Below are 21,929 nucleotides of genomic sequence, written 5' to 3' on the forward strand. Positions count from 1 at the left end.
TGAGACATGGGGATGTGACACTGCAAGACACAGTTTAATAAAGGAGTCTATGGGGCAACCACATGAGCAGACAGACGTTGAACCTCATTATCTCAACTAGTTATTATAATAATCATAATGATCCATTAAAATCCTCAAATCAATGCCTTTGGTACCGCAGGATATAGTGCAAACGCAAAGTATCTGTGCCAAATAAAACGCAAATCTTACAAATACGACGGAGTTAAGATAACTGGAACATTTAAATGAACCTTTACCTCAGAGTAAGTGGTTTAGATGAAAGGCTTCAACCAGGGACTTTTTAAAAACCTGTCTGACTGCTAATGCATTTGCCGCAGGAGCCCAGTGGTGAAGCTGTCATTAGCGTCGCCTGCAAATCCCATTTTTCCACAATGAAGCGACAAGAGTGACTGAAAGTTAGTCGGCTTCAATATAGACGACTCAAGAACCGTTAACGGTGTCGTGCAACACACTAATCACGTCAAACAAGATCGTCCACAGTACAATTAAATGTATCTTGCCTCCAGTTAACAGTAAATCAAGTATATAATGAAGCTGCTCATCTATAGCCGTGATGCCACTAGCATCTGCACAGTAACTAAGAGCAATTTCTCTTCCAGCATTTCTGCCATTGGCCTTCCTGAACAAACTAAGCATGGTCCTGGGATTGCTACTTATAAAATGGGAGCTTGGTAGGGCTGCTGTTTTAGTTTTTTTGTGTGTGGCTCTTTGTAACTTGAACTTCCTTCCGATATTTCGAATGGCCATACAGTTGAGGCTCCACCTGCACGAAGGGAACTCTCTGTGTACTGTAACGCTACACCGTAATCCACATAGGTAGCTTACCATTTAAAAGGCACATAAGAGAGGCCAGCAGATAGGCTCCATGATCATCACGTTAAAGGTTTACTGAATCATAACTAATGTGACAATGACATAGTGATGTGAAAATGTCGATGGAGTGCTTTTGAAATACAAAAAGGAAAGCGAGTGTTACCTTTGCGAGCAATCCGGATGCAGTTTATTCTGGTCTCCTGTGAGCAAAAGAGAAGGCTTAGTTAATTCATTTGGCTCGGTACCACAAAGTCACAATGATCGGCAGGAAAGAACGACCACAGTTCAAGTCGATTCATTCTAAGTCACTTTGTCGAAATCCACAGCCTTGTCTGAAACCTGCAACACAGGTGGCTGTGTGGGTCACAGTCACCCAGACCTTTGTTACGTGGAGGAAATAATTGAAATTTCCAAGTGGATGACATCTGCTTGTAATATGAGAGACCTGCTTCCCTCCACCTTTTGAGGTCCCTCACACGGGTTCACCGATTGGACCAAAAAACAGCCACCTCTATCCCAGAGATAGAGGGGCATGTTACCAAATTAAGATTTAAGAAAGTTAAATCAGCCTTTATAGGAAATTATGCTAATATGTGCTCTGAGATTGGAGTCAAAAACCTTTCACCTAAAACGGTGGCCAAATTAGCTTTTTTAATTGGAAATCTGTTTCAAGTGGATTCTCATCTCACTCTCATCTCTTACAGTGACATATAAGTCATATTTACTCCCACCCGGGGGTTATTAAAGCAGCAGCAGGTAGTATGTCATGTGTCATCCTGTCCTCTGTCAAGGTGGGCATTTGGCTTTTGGAACGGACACCAGAGCTTGTAAAATCATTTTAATAATGCAACTGAGCCTCAAATCTTGTTAAGAGGGATATCCAGTAAATTGAATCTCCATCCTTGGAGTGGATTTCAAAAGCATTTTATCAAATTTGAGTTAAATATTGGCGCGCGCTTATGAATTCTGACTCCTTTCTAATGCCTTACAGAATCAAATGAGGCTCAGCGTACAGTGTACTAAGTAAATGATGGTATTAATAACACGAATCAACTGAGATACATAGACGTGTTTTGTTGTCAGAGTGTACATTGACACTACAGATTTGAGACATACAGTGAATATGATATGCATGAATGCTACAACATAGCATTGAGATACTGTTTCGCATTAACTCTCCTTTGAGCTCTCCACCAACTCCTCATTTAAATACCCGTCTCTTTAGCAGAATTGCAGCTAACTTTCTGCTATTTAGAGCTGGGCGGAACACCAGAGTCGGATGATGATTCTCTGTGTGTTTGTCAGCGATAACTTCCAGTTTACCTCAGAGTACAGACACTGACTTGTACAAACCACTGGCTTACAAACAATAGTCATTCCGGTGTTTCAGCAAGTATCTTACACACAGAAGTAACGGCAATTAGCTGTAGTTGAAATAAACTGCTGCCAGCTACATTTGCCAATACCCAATCCGCATGTCAGTTTATCCAGTAAAAACTGGGACGAGTGACAGCTAATCCCAGATGATGAGTCATAATAAATGCAACGGAGGGATGAAAATGAAATATCAGCATGCCGGTATTCTTTTTATTTTTAGTGTAACAGATAGCAGTTATCTAGATAATGACTTGATCGGGAGAAAACACACGTAGAAAGGTGTGTGATGTTTCCTGCTTGTGTGTTTCCAAAGAAACTGGCAGCACCAATAATGCATATTTCAAGCCCCACTGAAGACACATCTGCCAAAGCAATATTGTTTCAATTCAATGGCAGCCCATATAAGCATCGTACATCTAATTTATCCAGGGTAATTGTCAAAATATTATCTTTCTACCTCCCTGAGCGGCCCTTCTCTCCTGAAACGCAGCTATGGTTCAGAAAATATATTGGGAGACGAGATCAACATGAATTATAATATCCAGTTTGTTGTGTCGGCTCAGAGCCGCTTTGTCAACAGCAGCAACTTACGTTAGTCTTCGGGGAGAATCATCACAAATAGTGGTCTATGATGGGTAGAGCTCATTGCTGATGTCAGATGTCACTTGGGAAATTTCAGTCAGAATGTCGGCCCTGACCTGGACCAGAGGCGGACTGTGGTCTGCCTGTCTCTGGAGGCCCACTTTGCAGCACCCAGAGAAATCTGGATGCATCTGCTGAAGAATCGTACACTGATATCCAGATGAGAAGCTGCAGCCAGGCAGGCGCACATAAGCTCCTTATGGGCCCTAATGATTTAAACAGCATTTACTTTCACTGCTTCTGTGCACACAGGCCGTCAAAGTTCTTATTCATGCTTCAGTCACTTTTCCAATTGCTCAAGAAGTTGCTGTCCAGGTTGTTTTAAGCCTGGGAGGCAGTGTTTGATTTTCCCCCGCAGGGAAAACTATTTTTTCATAGTTTTTTTCAAAGAGCTTGAATATTAGGGAATCTGACAACTGGTCAAAAAAATAAATGCAAGAGTACATATTGTAATTATCTCCTCAAAGCTGTTAAGATGCATTCGCCAAATTGCTTGTGTGGTGGTCAAGAGGGGTTTTCATTGAGCATTGGTGAAACATTTACAAGTCCAAAATGTAACCAGGAAACAGTCAAGCCAAAGCCATCCTAAAAGCGCATACACTACATCATTTTGTAAAAACCACAGCCTTGTTCAAGCAGAGGAAAGCTTCCTCTCTCACAGCACCTTCCAGCACATCGCCTCCTGCCTTCTGACTTCCTCGACACAAATCTAAATTGACTCTCAAGGTTGCTGGAACATAAAAGCAGCGTGTCTGAGCTCCAGAAACAAAAGCACTGTCAGGCATCTTAATAGCTCTTACCCCTCTGAAGTTGCTGGTGGCCTGAAAGTAGATGAGGTAGTTTTTGGTGGGATCTAAAGGGCTGTTCCAGTAGCCGTTGTAGGTGTGGTTGTCGCCCACCGTGAAGGGCGTGGCCTCGGGCAGACTGCTGGGGGCCAGCTCGGCCGTGTAGTAGTGCGGGGCCCCTTTGGCCTGCGCCTCGCTGTGAGAGTTTGACGTGGGGAAACAGTCGACGTTGCCCAGCTCCCTCCTCCTCACCTGACGGGAACCATCCTCTTCCACCAACACCACCTGGTAGGCACTGCAGGAGGAAAGGGTGGAGCTTAATACTCATGAAGTACCATTGAAGCAAAACAAACTGTTATCATACTCTGCAGTCATATAAGTATGCATACTGCATGTCTGACGAAACAATCGTTTATCGTATGACAGGGAGTCTGTAAACTGTCATTAATGTTTATAACATTTAGAGTAATTAGTGTACCGTGTTTCTTTTTTGTTGGGCTTACCTGGCGGTGTATTTACATCTGTTTGATTATCTGACTTTTTTTGTGTCACTACATTTCCAGATCACAGCAATTAACTTGGTAAGTACAATATTATAATTAATGACAGAAATTAAGCTAAATTCCAAGTAACACAATTTCCCCTTTAAATAGTGATTCAATACTTGTTATGGTCATTCTTCTGAGGGGGGAAAAGAGTTGTTCTAAATTATGCTTTGTATTTATGAAAGTCACAACAATTGTTACTATTGTAATTCTTTTGAAGAAGAAACATAAAGTTGAAAGGAAAAACATATATCTATGCATATCTATAGAACTGCTTGTCTTATCTACTTGGCCGGTGTGTTGCTGGGGACCCGAGGGACTTCAGTGTCGTATATGGTACAATTTGGACAAGCAACTCGTTTAATATTTATGAACTCTGAATAAACACTCAAAGAGCGCTCTGTGCAGCAGCTTCAGGGCTCTGCAGTCCAGCATGTCGTCTGCAGTTCACTTTTGCGGCCGGATGCTTAATATATATAGCCTGGTAACATTATGTATAAGGTGGATAACTTTACAAACAAACTTTTCTTCACTTCGACTGCGCTCAAAATCATATACTAACGTAGGCATACATACTCAATCAGTATGTACTGCATACTGCCTGTTAAATGAACAATGAAGCATAATTTAACCAGCAGACTGTTCACACCATGGGTTCACTGAAGCACGCTTGAGTGACGGCCGGGCTGGTTTCAAGACAACCCGTAGCAGCTCTCACATCCCTGATTATGATTGCAGCAAATAAACCGACCACATATTAGGAATCTATACGGTTACTTTTTTTTATGAAAACATATTCAAACTTTCATTAACAGCACTTAAAGGTTTTTGAAGTAAAACTACTAACTATTAGTAAAACTATTAATAATGCAGAGAAAAAATATTCACATGTTTACTTCAAGTGTAGAGTGAGAGAGACGCATTATCAGCACAATGCCCTCAATATAACTCAACGTCTGTTCAAGGTGGAGCTTTCAATTTATAATGCTGGATTCAACAATTCATTTTAATTATTATATGTTTCGTGAATGAATCTGTAATGTAAACAGATTCTCATTCAGGTCAATAGAGCACCACAATGTTTTCCTCTGAAGGTGAAGTACACAGTAAGCGTACAGTCGAGTTGCATAGTTTTTAATTGCTTATGGGTTCCTTTAGAAAATCATTTTCGGGTACAATGAGAAACATAATTCAATGTTCTAGAGAAAGTTACAAGCAGATACACCGCTGGCAAAGCATTCAAAGCATGCCTGTTTTGGGCACTGCACTAGTATTATCTAAATACTTTAATCATTTTCTTTTTTTTAAACTAAAGCCCACCAGATCATTTTTATTGCTTTGTTCATTTTGTATGTTCTGTCATACTAAACATTATAGATTACAACATCAAAAATGCTAAATATATTGAAAAAATTCAATACAGTACTGTTTGTCTTTGACAAAGCCTCATATGCCAAACAGCATACACTTCAGTTTGCATTGTTATGTTTGACGAAGAGAAATCCATTCTTCCGCAAATGATTGGAGTTTCTTTTCCTCAAAGCCGAGTGTTTCTATTTTTCTCAACCCTGCTTCCTCGTTACAGTGACACAGCTGTCAACTCGTCAACATGCGAAGATTGGTTTGGCATGTGGTGTCATTCCAACTGTCTGACGTGGTGAGTCAGGTTTCAGGAGAGAGAGAGAGAGCGATATTTATGTTATTTCGTTTTTTTGGGTGGTTGTTTTAATACTAGCTCAGACACTGGACACAGCTCGACCTGGTGATCAATTACAACACTCTGTAGAGAATGTTAGTAGAAAACCACTCTGGTTCTTCATACATTGTACTTAAAATGCTACAAGCACAGAGAACTATTTTCTGGCGCTATAACAGAGCTCATTTTGACTGCGGGTATAAATATCACAGTGCGGAAGAGCACTGAATGAATGCTGGCGTGGGAGTGAACACAGTACACTGTGTATTAGTTGTACCTGACTGGAGCACCTCTCGCCAGCGCAGGGCGCAGCAGCACAGTGATGGTGCTCTCCGACTCACTCAGCGGAGAGGGGATGTCTTCATAGTCGAACACCGGGGCTGCGAAAGAAAAGTAAAAAAGGGAGACCACATAGAGGAGTTAGAGCAGAGTCAAGATAGTTGAAATACTGTGGGAGAAAAACAAAATCATTTAATGTTTGCATTCCAGAGAAAGAGATTTAAGCTCAGAGACAAGTAGACACACTTCTTCTTGGATGTTTTAGTGATCTTTCCACCCCTGCATGAAATATAGTGTGCTATCTTTATTCATTACCCACACATGTCCCCTGTGTACTGTAGTTTGTGGAGGCCTCCCACACACCGCCATTGACTGATGATGGGTAGAAACAGCAGTCAACTACAGAGAAAACAAGAGGCCCTTATAATATAATTAGGACGGATCTCAAAGCTGCACAACCTCAGCAAAGCTCTGGGGACAGTGAGGTTGAGTGTTCCCATCTCTGTTTACTACGGGGAGTGAGTTAACTGGAGTATGCATTGAAGCAAATGGCTTTCCTGGTCCAACAGATAAGCTAAAACAAAAAGGCTCCAGAATGCAATTGGAAATGTTTCTGCTACTTAGGCAGGGCATTAATGCCGGTTGTAAAAAGTCAGCTTATGTAACGTGTCATCGGATAAACACACACCCTCACGCTTGCACAAAACAGCGGCGGTCTGCATTATGCATAGCGGCTTCGAGGAGTTGTTTGAGCCGGGGCGCATGTTAGGTGGTTAAATCCAGCATGAATTATTATAACATTACACGTTTCTCATGTTTGCTTCAACCGGTCGGTGCAGGAGCTGGCTTCCCCGCTGAGACGGCTCAGCCGAGAGAGAACATGTGATACTGTTGAATTGTGCACCTTGACAGCTGTGAGCCCACACAGGCCACCTTCTCAACTAGATGGAACAGGTCCAGATAATAAGAGCGATGGATAACAGGAGGCATTATTTACAGCGTCGGGAGAAATGAAGGACTTGAGATTCATCTTCCTTGTAAAACTCTTGGTGTTTGGATCCATTCTTTAAATACTCTTTATCACATTTTAACCGTTTTTGTTTCTTCTTTCTCTTGATTAACCTTGCATCAGGAATATCATCCTTCACAACAACCCCTCACTATCATTTCTATTGCACCTGTGTGGCTCCACTAGTTGGAAGTTGAGTGTGAAGCTCTACAAAAAAATAGCTGCTCAGGATGGAAGACAGCATAAGAAATAAAATATAAAAAAGTACACAATTTAATAAGCTAAGTTTGTGCACAACAGCCTTAAGGAGAGACGATGTGACACTTTACATGACACGTATATTGCTCATTACTGTTCTAAAAAGGCCGAGCTGCGACAGTATACAGCCGCCGGCTGTGAGCAGAGCTGTTGTGTTTGACCACATGACGCTATGATGTGCTGTGACTACTCTTTGCTACTCCTGTTAACATTAGCCAAGAAGACAGCATCGTTAAGCCTCACTGGGTTTAAAAACCTGCCGCGATGGACAGCGCTACCAAACACAGCACAGGAGTTCAAGAAAACAATACGCTCAGGCAGCACACAGCCATGTCAATTGTCTGCACAGATACAACTCCCTGCACGCAGATAGCGTTACATCCATTAGAAGCCAGTGTGTCAGCCATAATCATAAAAACTAAAGCACAGCCACGGCATAGCACCACAATAGCATGTGATGTTTCATCGGAGTAAACACAATTTACGAAACAGCTCACACATTTGCAGAAGAGTGCGTCACATTCCCCACAGACATATTTTCCAGACCAATCTCAAGATCCATACCGGCAACCTTTTCCCTACCCAAACACGGCTTCTCTAATTTCTGAGCGGCTGCGAAACTTTGAAAAGGTAAACACAGACTCAGTTTGCAGTGAATTTGGCTGAACAAAGCTGTTTTTTTACCCGAACCAAGCTTAGCATTTGTAGTTCACTATAGTACAGGTCTGCTATCATCATCACACAAAAGCAATGCACATCAGAAATGTGTTTGGCTGAGGGAAAATGAAGATAATTGCTGTAATTTAAAAGTGTATGTGTAATTTAATCAAAAGCTCTTCAAAAGACGAGAATTACAAGTCGTTACTTTGTCTTCTTTGCTTTTGTGTGCAAATGCTACAAACATACTTATTGTTTGGAAAATTGGTTATTTTTTCTTCAAAGTGATGACTGAATTCCACATTATCAGCATGCATTATAAGCATGTAAGTGCATTGCGTCATTATTGGAGTTTACCATTCAAGACCATATTTTCACCTTACTCCAGCCCCGACCCCACACACACACACACACACACACACACACAACAGGTACAGAAGCCTGCATAAGGTCTCACCAGAGATGTTGGTTGTGATCTCGGTGAGCGCTGTCTGGCCGAACCCCTTGGCGGTTCGGGCTCGGACTGACACCAGGTAGGTGGTTCCAGGATGCAGGCCAGAGAACATGTGGTAGGTCTCGTTCCTCAGCTTGGACACTGTGCGACGAGGACCTGGCACGTTAATGCCCGGGTCCGACGACTCGATACTCTGGTAGCTGATCTGGGAACAGGGAAAAAGAGGACGCTGGATTCAAACAAACGTTTACAGCCATGCGAGCAGCTCTGAGGAGATGCGCCGACGAATCCACCGGACAGACTTACTGCTGATAAGTGTCAACATATTTTCGGTTCCTTATGAAACCAATTTGACGAGCTGCCGCAGTCTTGGTAATTAATGGGAAACACTGATGACCTGGGGATGCTGAGAGGAGAAAATCGAACAATTCTGCACTTTATTGATGGACCAACCGACTGACCGATATACCAACTTTGCCCTCAGCTCTCAAAAAAAGACCTATCACGAGCTTTTGAGTCTATGGAAATGAACAAACTTTCAAAGTAATATTTTTGGCTTTCACCACAGCGCGTTCAAATTAGATCACAGTAAGTATAACCTGATTCAAACCATTGTTAAGTCGGAACAGATCTTACTGCACAAGCCTGCAGAGTATCCGTGATATGCTCCACACAGCCTACAGCTTATTATTCACACTACCTGAAAGACTGCATTTAGATGGCATTTTATTTAAAGGCTCTCTCACAAGAAACGCCTCTCAGTTAATCTTAAAATGTCGTCTCACAGCACGGAGCTAATACATCTCATGCTGCAGTTAGCCTCCGATAATCAGCCTCAGGTAGATTCTGTGACATGTCCTCGTTCTACAGCGCTGCCGGCCTGATTTAACACACATTTCAGGATTAGTTGATAAATTAAAGCTGGAGAAAAAAAAGAAAAGAAAAAAAAGTAATAAAAATGACAAGTATGAATGAAGACCAGCATGATGTTATTGCTTTTTTGTTGCAAATTGATGAATGTGTTTAAGTCTGTAAATCAAGATTCATAAAACTGATGAAATCTGCCAAGGCTGCTTGTAAATTTGCCCATTTGTCATTCTTGGCTGCACTTCAGCGTGGCAGTTCACTTAGCAGTGCGACCTTAGAGCGAGAACTTCCTCAGTGTGAACCTGCTGGGCTGTCTCTGCTGTTCTTTGGTCATATTGGTTTTCTGTCTTCTGCTACAATTCACTCGGACAGTCCAAAGAAACGTACTGGAGGTCAGCCGAAACTGGAAACCACAAGTGAATGAGAGTGAACGTGTTTGTCTATCTATGCTTGTCAGGCCTGTGATAGACTTGCAACCTACCCATGATGTGTCCCCTCCCATTTACCCAATGCATGCTGGGATAGGCGTCAGCCTGAATCTTTGATTGGACATGCAGTATGTGCCTATGGTTTCATCTGGTCACATCAAAAATACAATAGAGCCATACCATAAAAAACACATCCTGTTCCATTTATATATTTTAACACAGATAAACAGAACCGCTCACCAACCGCTCCCATAGAGCGGTGCAGGAATGAGTCGGGGTTGGCCGACAAAATGACCTCATTCCTGCACCGCTCTATAAAAGGTATAAGAATAGGCAGGGAAGCAATTATGTACACTTATTTCTTGGTAATCGCAGTGCAATTGCATATAAAATCAATGGAAAGGCCATTAGATGAAAAAAGGAGTTCAAAACGTTTACACTTGAAGGGGGCATCGCGGACCAGCTTCATATACAGTTGAGAGAGAAAAATGAGAGAGACTGAAGGGAATTTGCAGAAAGAACTGGAGTTTATGGTAAGATCAGTCGGAGGCTGATTATACACAGGCACATACGCATGAACACAGCAGTAAATGTAGTAGCGAGCTTACAGTTAGAAATCGGCTTTTCTTTTTGTCTAAACACATCTTTAACCTCAAAATAATAAAAGATGTGTTGGGGGGAAAATGCTTGTGGTGACTTGTTGCTCATAGTGTGGAAGGACTGGATGACTGGTCAATAGTAGTAGCAGATGCTAGCATGACAGCTGCTCAGAGCCGTAATATTTGGAGGTTAGAAATGAGGGCACCTCATCTGTATGCAGAGAAACGGTATAGCACCACTCAATTCAGTTCCTCAGTTTCCGGGCTTCATCTGCTTATGAATGGAAACTAGTTTCTCTCCCCATCAGGCGACCATGTGTTAAGCCAGAGTGGGTCTTCACATCTACTTGCAGAAAACGCTCCAAAGACCATACTACAAAGGTCTATGGTTGATATGGGGCCATCAATAATTAATTAGAAACATTTAAAATTGCCCCCTTGTGGAGGCATCTCTTAGGCAAATAAGTAATTAGAGTGGTCGTCCCCCATGTAATTACAGCCTGAAGTCTGTGCTTCAGCTTCATTACCATATGAACATGTACAGTAAATCCCATGAACTGTGAAAAGTGGGTCCTCCACACTCTCGTGGCTCAGGCTCATGTGTGCTACCAGCGCTTGGGCAAGAACCAGAAAAAAACAAGCCTGAGGGAAATCAGAGAGGGGGAGCAGTGCAGTCTTTAAAGTGAGCAGAGGACACTTTTCCTTGATTTCAGTCATCATTACACTGGAGGAGGATGAATTAAAATAGATATTGCATGGGGAGAATAACACCTGAAGAGGATTAATTTGTGATGTGAAGGCGGCCGCATCGTTGATCCCTAACAAGGTGTCCTACCTCGTACTGCGTGATGATGCCGTTGGGCTCTACGGGCTCCTCCCACTTGAGGAAGATCATGTCATCGAGCGGGGTGAAGGTCAGGGACTCTGAAGCGATGCCGCCAGGAACTACAGCAGGAGAGGGGAAAAAAACAACAACCTTCTCTGAAACAAACACTCCGCTCGGGTCTCAAGTTAATGGACTGTTGCGTAGGAATACCAGGGGGGGTAAGAACATTCTTGACAGAGCGAAAAAGGTACATGGCCAAGGAGGAGGACGAAAAAGAGGGAATGGAGAGACGGAGCAGAGGGGAAGTGATGAAAGGAAACCGGCTTGCTCTCAGCCCTGAGGATGAATTGAGATTCTGGCTTCTACAGTCTGATAACAGAGCACCGTGTCTTGGAGCATGACAGTCAATTTTTCTTTTTTAGCACCTTACCGACAGAAAAAAACGGCAAAGTAATCCAACCTGTGAACTGGCTGAGTACCTTCTCTGCATGTTTTGGCTTAATGAGATGCATCTCCTTAAAGCAGAACCTACTTTATTGGTGGCATGTGCTGAGCGGTTTATTAAATTCTGAGAATAAATTATCATTCACAGTGGACTGCTGGCTCCGGTGCCCCTGTGGTAGCACTTGGAGATAATATCCCTCCAGCATTAACATCTCACAAAATGAGAATTAAGAGAGCTCTCACGCTGGGAGGGTAGTCTTAAATAATATGCTACTAAGTCTGATAGTTTTGAGCAGGAAAGGGAAAACACACTGTTGCTCATCCAAAAATAAATCTGGCTGCATCTATATTGAGTGAATCACATTTCCATTTTAAAATGTAGGAATTCAGGAAGACACAGGAAATGAAAGCTAAAGCAATACCGCCCTGGATGCAGTGAGACTGTCTCAGTCTGTGAAGCTGCCGTTGTACAATGTTACCGAATAAAAAGCAGCGTGATTTGATATTCCATATCTAAGTACAATTTTAGATTTTGTTATCTGACATATAAAAGTAATTTTCAAGTTATTACAACTTGGTTTTTATTTAAGTAGTTCTGGGCAATGCATTCATTAAGTTACCATAAACTCCAGTCAGATAATGAACCTGATTATTTATACCAAGATTAGCTAATGTTGGTCAAATCTGATCAAACCACCTCCACACTGTCCTAATCATTATTCAGTGTTTGAATATATAATACCAAAGGATGTTTTTTTGCGAACTTTGATTGCATATTTAGTCATAATTGTTTACGTTACAGAGGAATATGATTTGAAACTAAGATCTTCACTAAGACCCGTGGCAGCTGATTGTTCTTATGTCGTAAAAATTGAAGCAGAAAGTCAGTCTGTAAACTGTGATGGATGGTGACAACAGACATTTTCAGTAATAATGTTACTGGTCATGTGTATTTTTCTCTTTCAAAAATACTTGTGTAACTTGTGAGTTAGATACAATTGCTTATATTTCGAGCCCTATCCTACCTATAGGCTACCGCCACATTTAAGGCCTCACTACTTTTTGAGTACAATGTCATTATTACCACTATAAACCTAGGCATAAATGTTGTAAAATTGGGTCTTTGTTGGTGTCAGTTCTAGTTATTTTTATTGTAATGTCCTGATACTAAGCTTCATGCTACATTACATACATACCATAAAAACTAATGTTCTAGTGCTTGAACATCACTGTATGTCCTAATTCCAATGCTTCAAAAGCTTAAAAAATAAACTATCAATTGTTATTCTTACAAAGGTCCAGAGAGGTCTCACTGATTGGGTGTTAGCTGTGACTGAATTACGCAATGCTCCTCTCCTGCAATATCAAACTTCTTCTGTTTGCCTCAGAAGCTGAAGCTGTGGTAGGCAAAGCGCGCCATACAAAAAGCCTGCTGCATCCATGAAGCCTTCACAAACCAAATCTGCTTCCTAGAAGCAGCAGAGACACAGCGTAAGCAAAGTGCTGCACCAGTGTTTGATTGTTGAGCCGCTATGAAACAGGCAAGAGGAGCTGTCACCGAACTGCGGCTCAATTACTGTAGTTGTGAGGGTGATGGCGGCTCTCCTTGTGCGAGGGGGATTGGGGATTGTCAAACTGTCAGACTGGCATGCAGCGGCTCAAAAGCAAAACATTCCATCGGCGCCGAGATTCAAAATATCAAGTAAAGTGGGGACAATCACGGCTTGTTTTTTTTTGTTTTTTTAGACGTGTTTTTACTTGTCACTTCCTAACCAGTCAAATCTAATGAGTAAAAAAATACCAAGCTACATTCAATTTATGTAAATTCATTTCTTCCTGCCTAAGATAAGGTTATGTGTAGGTGTACATAATTAAGTTTTCTTCTATCCTCCACTGCTTGGTATTTTCAAGTGTTGGTGTAAAATTGAAAAAAAGAAACAATATTTCATTTCTAAGCCGATGCTAAAATGTATTTTGATGATGACATGAAAAAAAATAAAATGCTGCCAATTTCATATCATAGCCGTCCTTCCCTCTCCTTCTCTCCACCGGGTCAAGAATCTTTCTGAGTGGCATTCAATTACATTTAAAAGACTCGCTTATTCTACATAACAATAAGTGTTTGACCTTCTGTACTTCCACTCTCTGGGAATTTGCATTAGAATGTGCCTAATCTGCTGATGTACACAGGAAAATACTAATACAAAGATAAGCGAAATCATTTTACCATTTTGCTACCGGGCCACAGCTGATTAATGTTCCACTGGTTTCCATTTAAAAGGCTGCTCTTCCATTTAGTTACGCTGATCCAGCATATTTTGTGATTCAATATTTGTCTTTTTTTTCTGCTGGTAAAGGCATGGATTTGTGTTAGCAATGTACAATAATTATCTGAGCATGAGGGAGCGTGCAAATAAAAGCTAGAAATTCAAGTAGTTCTGCAGCCGGAGCTGAGAAACTCTTACAATAAAGAGCTTCGGTGCATACACGAAAAAACATCCTTGCAAAAACCCTTGGATCTTTTGTCCTGTCTAACGTTCTCTGGGTAAAATAAAACCGCCCACTCACTGTCTTCCTCGGTCTGGAAAGTGACCTCTCTGCTTTCCTTCTTGCCTTCAGGGTTGGCCAGCGCCAGCCGGACGTGGACCGCGCGGAAGGGTGGCAGGTCTCTCAGGGTGAAGTGAGAGGTGTTACGGTCCACGGACAGGCACTCTCTGACGGTTGCGTTGTTCCCGCCGCTGCCCCCTGTCGGCATCGAGTAGCGGTAGCACAGGGACAAGGAGTAGGTGTGACAGCGGGTGAGGTTGTAGCCCAGCGGCTCCCACTGAAGGGCCAGCTGCCGGGGCTGGATCTCTGCAGCCGTCAGACCCCGCAAGGCGCGCATGGGCTCTGAGAGGGACAGGAAGCAGAAACTGTATCAACAAAGTGCAAACAGTGAGCTCTTATTTACCAGCGTCTGCAGAGGAAACCAAAAAAAAAATGTTGAACACTGTTGCCACTGGAAATAAGTTTGATGAAAGCAGCGAGAGTAAACGAAAACAATACAATTGGAGACAGTAAAACCAAAAGAAATAACCTCAAAGATGCTAAAATGATGAGAGGAAAGGCAGAGTTGGTGATGATTATCTTTGGTTTCACCTCTGCAAGAGACACCTTTCACATAGCACATGGTTACCTGTCAAACATGTCAACATGTTGCTTTCATATGAGGGGTTATCAGCAGGTATATGTAACTCAATGTCACAGTCAGAAGTTGAGCACCGGAGTTGCTGACCGACCAGAGTTTGGCTTACGTAAAATGGTCTATGAGAATGATATGCGGACTGGTGCAGTGTCTGCATTCATGCAAGTGTTGCACCATCCATCAATTTACAGCTTCGAGCGATCCTTTTCTGGGTACCTCACCATCATTCTGGTGGGAAGGGTGAGCCTGAGGATGCCCGGATACAAAGAATGTCAGTTTGAATGGAGCCTGTTGGGCTGGTTCAGACTTCTAATCAGGATGCCCCATTGACACTTCCTCCAGGAGGTGTTCTGGGAAGGTCCAATTGGGAGGAGACCCAAGGGAGAGCCAGAGCATGCTGAAGGGACTACATATCCCAGATCATCCTGAGACCATCTTCGGATCTGCCAAGAGGACGTGACTGGGGAGACAGTTGTTTGGCTACTTTGCTGCCACTGGACGTTGAGACAAAATAGAATAGATGGATGGCAGCCCGTGATCAATTTATTTAAAGTTGCAGGGGATGATGTGCTGTTTTCCGTTGCAGCACAACTTTGAGATTCATGCTGACAAGACAAGCGTATTTTTACCGAAAAAAACAATCTTACCTGGAGCAGCTTAAAAGAGAAATACGGATGGGGGAAAGGAGACAGCAACAGTTGCAGCTGACTTTACAAACTTACACTACGAGGTTACAGAGGGGTGAATCAATAAAACTGCCTGAGGAAGTAGCACACAACAACAACAGTCTACATTTCCATCTCTCCTAACATGAAGGAGGTTCAGCAGGAGACCAGTACAGGGCCAGAAAATCATTTGTGAACCCCAATTATTACTTTCATCTGTGACAGCTGTGATTGCGGATGTCCATGTCCCCATTATGCAAAATGTACAGTGTCAAGCACACGGGGGGGGGGGTATTTTCTTCCTCAAGCCTGGCCTGGATCTTCAAGTGTGCTGCTGAGACATCAGATAAACCAAGAGGAGGGCAATGCCTTCAGTGTGGCACAGGCTGGCAGTGCAGAGCTGCAGACTGCTGGAAGCCAGGAATAGGGGGGGGGGGGGGGGGGGTCAGAAACTCTTGCGTTTATGAATGAAGCAATGTCACGGAGGAGACATCGGTTCTGAGGGGACAGAGAAGAGAATGTCCTTGCTGATGTGAAAGACGTTTTGCTCTTTCCCGAAAAGGGTGAAACAGAGTTTGGCTGATTTGTGTCTTCACAGCTGATACACAAGATAAAAACCTGACCAGGAAATATTACCAATCAATCATATATTAACAATGTCAATTTGAAAAATTATATCATATCCATCATGTCAAAGGTGCATGAGAATAACTGGCTTGATGTCAGATTTTTTTTTATTTTTACAACATCAGCCCTTGTATACATTCTAATCCTGCTTTAACCAGGTCTGCCACCAGGGACCCACTGACTGCACGTTCACTTTCTGCTCAAGACACCATTACTCATCATTACAGCAGCACCGCAGCACGCTCTGTCCTGTCCTCTCCACCCGCCGGTCCACCAGCAGTCCTATACCCCAAACTGACATTCAGCTTGATTAGCCTAATCAGAGGGATTAGCCAGAGGCAGAGGGGGGGGGGGTGCAGCACAGCAGGAGGGAGGCCGGAGAAGAGATGAGCGTTTGGAGGGGGGGGGGGGGGGGGGGGGAGAAAAAGATGAATGAGGGAGAGCCCCTATGGGTCTGCACGTTTCATCTCATGCTCCTCATCTTTAACAGCTGCCTCAGTGAGCTGCCACTGAGGCCTGTCCCTCCTGCCAGGAGCTATGTTGGAATTATGATGGACTATCAGTGCACACCCTGATACTTACCATTGAAACCACATGTGGTTTGGACTGCTGACACGCACATTGTGAACGACTTCCTGCAGGAATCACTTTCTTGAAATTTACCTCTAAATCATTTTGATATTCCGTGGCTTCATGAAAGTTAAATGTACTTAACAAATCATCCTGTAATGGATTGCAGAGAGGAGTAGAGATTGGCCTAGCAAAAAAGGAATACAACTTGCAATACTTGTATGTGCTTATTGCTATATATGTCTGTCGCGGACTGTTTGCATGTCATTAACAGCAACAAGCAGAACAGAATCTTTGGCCTACAGGATATATTATACTTTTGAAATGTAGGAGTCAACTGCATATGCAATGAGCAGAGAGACACATCTTGCAAACACTCTAAACTGACATTGTGTCTCCAGCCGGCTGCGTCTGTTTGATAAATAAAGCACTTGTGTTTGAGGCAAATCTGCGCATGGACTAACCAGCGCTAAAGCCGCAGTAAGACTGGTCCTCTGTGTTTTGTTGTCTCGACACAATTAATCGTTTGCAAGGGGAGAACAGCACACACACTTTTGGAGAGTATATCCTCGTAGGCATTCATGGCATCGCACTTGGTTGTTTACATGAAAAGTGATGGACAGTCTTAATAAGCATATTGAAGCATCGAGATGAATGGACTTAAAGAAATACATGCCAATTTTCAATTGAGCCATTTCCTAGAAAACTAAAATGTGAGCCATCAGAATCATGTGAAACATGCCAATATTACATAAACATGTAATCAAGAGACAGGAAGCATGAATGCTACGCTACGTGAGAGGCATATCTGCATTCATGTCAAAGTCGCTAATTTGTAGCCACGGAGATTCTGTCAGAAATGAATCGCTTTCAGACCTCACCACTTTCAATTTGAACAATTATTTTCTGACACATGAACACATATGAGAGAGTGTTAGAACATGATTTGAATAACTAGTCACAAAGCAGCACACTCTCTAAATCCAGATGAGATGAGCAAAGCACCATCAGCCCTGAAAGATCTACACACCGTGTGTGTTGTTCACGTTGACTTTGCACTACACTTATATTCTGACACGGGTTTCCTTATCATGTAATTTGACTTTCATTTTCATTTTTTTTTTAGTCATGTGATGATAAACAAATGAGATATCTGAAGTTATGTTCAAGCATGATGACATGGACACTGTGGGCACAATATGAAATCATCAGATGTAAGACATCAGAGTACACACATTTTTTTGCAAATTAAGATTCAAGGACAATTATAAAAAATATTGAAAGTGTGGATAACCCTTTTTGTAAGCTTGCTTCCAATGATAATACACCATATTAAAACCAACTCTTAAATGGGTTAATATTTGTTCCAATCAAAAGGGGAGGGGTTAGAAAGTCAGAAGGTGATTGAGTTTTGACAGAATTCCCCACCACACAAAAAAGCATGAACACTGCGGGGGGGGAGCACAAGCCTGCATCATTCGTTTAGCATCTGAACCGGGCCACCCTCAACAATGGCCCATGGGATTGCAATCCTCTGCACCAGTAAGTATGAAATGTCACATTCAAAGACTGTCTGTAGAATAGGAGCCACTGTGCTAAAAGAAATGTCTCTCCGGGGCACATTGGGAAGACAAAATTCATCCAGAGCGTCGTGTCACAGGGCCTCCCTGTTCCCCGAGGATAAAGCTTCTCATCTGAGCAATGGGAGTTGACAATAGGTGGGCGAGAGGAAGACACTGACGAGAGTGGATCAAAGAGTGTGGCAGGTGACAGGGGTGTCACGCCGCCTACTTGACAGAGCGGCAGGGTGTCTTTTTTCACCCGGATGAGCAGCACTGCGACTAAAACACAGACGGAGATGTGGCGAGACGACGCTGTCCTCTGCTCGCATGACACGAGAACGTCTGCACTAAACGAGCTCTTGAGCTAAACCTTTCTTTCTACGGCTGGGTTCAGACCAGTCCCGAGGGTGTGGTGCTTCAAAATATGAATCTTCACACGTTATGTCATGCAACTCAAACAAAACCTTGTCCCGCATGTAAATGACTGTAGATAACAGCAAACACACCTTTTGTTCTCAGTGGCTGCAGGCAAACTACAAGTTGTTAAGCGATGCGTCAAAGCAGTTTGATGCGGCTCCCAGCTGCAGCTCAGAACTCGGGTGAATCTCAGAGCATCCGACTCTGAAAACAGTGTTTGCTGCAGGAGCAACCAGATGGTCTTCTGTTTGTTGTTTTGTAGTGTTGCTTTGAGTCCTCGGTTTGCAATGAACAAAATACAATTTCTATTTCGGGCTGTTATTTAATTAGCACTCGACCCATTAATTGATTATTAAGTAAATTATTAAAAGGTCCTCTGTACAATATTCAGAGCATTAATACAGCATCAGACAACTATTTGCTATATGAAGACAGTGGAGTGATCAGTATATGTTTTCATGTCTTTATCATGAGTATTTTCACACAGGATTTCTGGCAGTGAAAAAGAGTCTTCATTTTTTTCAAAACAAGTTTGATTTTTTTTAGCTTTTGCACCTCTCGCAGAACGGAAATATTCAAAACGTACACAACAACACAAAATCTCACTAGTCTGAACCAAGAAAGCAATCTTTATTACTCCTTTCATCCTTGACAAAGGCAGCGCAAAGCAGACCCGCTTCTTCCATTCTTAACTTTCACAATAAAAGCCCATAAAAGACATATACACTGCGAAACCGTTTACTGCTGGCAAATTCACTAAGAGTTCACTAAGAGCACTTGGCTAAAAGGAAACTCAATAAAATAACTTACAGCTTATAACTTACAGCTTTGGTTATGCAGCAATTTAGCTCAGACAGACTGCCATTAGCGGCTCTGGGTCAATAGGATGCCAGTAGTTGGTCCTCTGCCTACACAAATCTATTGAGACCTTGAACTGAAAAAGTGCTGCTACGGTAGCAAATATGTTATGAATAGTTTTGATTCAGTAGTTGTTGTTTATTCGTCCTGCCCCGGGTGTGTAGAGGCCTTTACAAGACAAATAGAGCAAAATCATGCTACACGTAGCATCCGTGTGAAGCTGTAGTAGGTGCTGTGAACTAAATGCTAACGTCAAGACGTTAAGACGCTTGCAAAAAATGTATAAAAGGTGTAAAATGCAGAAAGTTAATGTTCCATGTACTTATTTCTAGCCTGGATAAACATGATCAAGTTTTGGCACTACAGCTCCCAATATGCTTTGGGTGGTAAAAATGTTGCCATGAACTACCATTAGCAGTTCCTGTTTGCACCGTTGTCAATGCTTCATCGGACTCACCTGCACACTTTGTCCTGCTGGTCAGAGGGGGTCCAGGTGCTCCTGTTCCCCCTTCCCCGGGCCGGGTGAGCAGGACACTGATGCGGTACTCTGTGTCTGGCTCCAGATGCCAAATCTTATAGGTAAGTGAGCCCACACCGTGAGTCTCCGTCCACGTGGACTGGCTGGCCCGGTACTGGATCTCCCGCCGAATGACCGGTCCATCCCCCACGATGGAGTTGGTGTTGAGCTGGATGATCAGATAGGTGGGGCCTGCCCGCAGGAGCTGAGGGGGAGCAATCGGTGTTGGGGGCACTGCAATAAAGAATGTCTCGTCATTATATCTGATACATATATATATTTCTGAAGTTTTGGGACTAATATTACTTAAAAGCAACAGAAGCACATAGATGAAAATCCGCCCTGAAAAACACTATTGAAAAACAGTCAAACATTGGTCTTTTCAGCAGAAAAGCGCCAAGTCATGCCAGCAAAGGAGAAGTCAAGGATTTATGTAATTGATTTTTCTCTTTTTTGTTTTATCGTTTCAATAACAATTTTTCCGCTCTGTTAGAGCTTTGAGTCATAAAAATCCTTCAATCACATCAAGTATATGAGACAGAGAGAGATAGAGGGTTAGAGAGAGAGAGACTACTGAATGCTGTCAATTCTTAATTTGTATTCTAATGATGCCGAATACGTGCTTATTTGCATAAATAATTGCATTACTAATTAGGTCCTCTCCGCACATAAAAAACCAGCCTTGATGGATAATATGACCCTTATCAACCCAGAAAACATCAAATGAATTTCTCTCATGGTATAATATGTGAGCGAAGAGAGGGTTGACTGACACAGTGACTACAGCTAGTATTTTATGACATTATTTATTAGAATATAAAACAACATTGTCAGACATTGTCAGTGGTTTACTTAAGGGAGTAGCTTAGTGTTTTTGAAACATGATTGATTGCATAGGAGAGTGAGATGAGTATATATATATACACGTATATATATATATTTTTTTACATATACATTTATGGATTGCAATATATAATTATATTCAGTTATTATATTACAATCACTAATTCCATAAGAAACAAATGTTGTCAGGCCGGGCAGTTGGATAGAGGGTAGATATAAGTCCCATCTCTGTGTTTAGTTAAGAACAAAAAAATGTCCGTCTTGTAACTCTTTCCCAACACTGATCAAATCAGTCACATGTTCCCTAAATCTAGCTTACCTCTGACAATGAGTTCTCCAAAGTTGGAGACGGCGGCGCCCCTGGGGGACAGGGTGATGCAGCGGTAGAGGTCCTGCTCCCCACGCTGTGCCTCGACATGGAAAGACGCCATCAGCCGCTTGTGGCTCAACCTCGACAGCAGGGATGTGTCCAGCACCACGCTGTTTCTCCGCTGACGGACGCACACACACACACACACACAGAGAGAAAGCAGCAAATGAGCGACCGAACTGCACATGTTTACCTGAAGTCTATTCAAGTGATTAAAAATGGGCAGCAGGCTGAGACAAAGACAAAGGAGGGTTGGAATTAGCTGCAAGCGAGGGCAAGATAATAAATGGTTGATAAATGTCACCGGTAACAATAGTGTTTACGCTGGTGAGGCCGCTGACACAGGCCTCCTGGGTTGCTGTTCCCAGCACGGGGGCTAGAGCTGACAGCTCCTCATCTTTGCCATGCTAATGTGTCAGCGCTTCAGGCACACTGAAGGCTCAACCAGTGGAACATGAGGCCAACACTCGCAATGAGCCGTTTTCAGGTGCGAGCTACAATATATATATGCAGCTCCTTCACAGAATAAGCAGGATTATTATGTAAACTGTCGCCTGCTCTTGCTTATTCTTTTCAAGTAAGTGGGTTTGACATCTGTATGTTTTTAATTGGTTTA

General features: G+C 42.6%; 1 protein-coding gene across 1 annotated transcript in view; it reads right to left on the bottom strand.

Annotated features, from left to right (window-relative positions):
* Positions 1-21,929, bottom strand: part of ptprua (protein tyrosine phosphatase receptor type Ua) — a gene marked incomplete at its 5' end in the record, with an annotated part of 157,091 nt that overhangs the window by 36,339 nt on the left and 98,823 nt on the right. The window contains 8 exons of the mRNA XM_079176640.1: positions 998-1,034; positions 3,654-3,933; positions 6,157-6,259; positions 8,540-8,741; positions 11,266-11,375; positions 14,269-14,589; positions 20,041-20,334; positions 21,263-21,434. Of these exons, the coding sequence (XP_079032766.1) occupies positions 998-1,034; positions 3,654-3,933; positions 6,157-6,259; positions 8,540-8,741; positions 11,266-11,375; positions 14,269-14,589; positions 20,041-20,334; positions 21,263-21,434 (1,519 nt within the window). The remainder of the gene's footprint in view (positions 1-997; positions 1,035-3,653; positions 3,934-6,156; positions 6,260-8,539; positions 8,742-11,265; positions 11,376-14,268; positions 14,590-20,040; positions 20,335-21,262; positions 21,435-21,929) is intronic.

This window comes from Pholis gunnellus, assembly GCF_910591455.1.
Source record: "Pholis gunnellus genome assembly, chromosome: 16".
NCBI classification, from domain to species: Eukaryota; Metazoa; Chordata; class Actinopteri; order Perciformes; family Pholidae; genus Pholis; species Pholis gunnellus.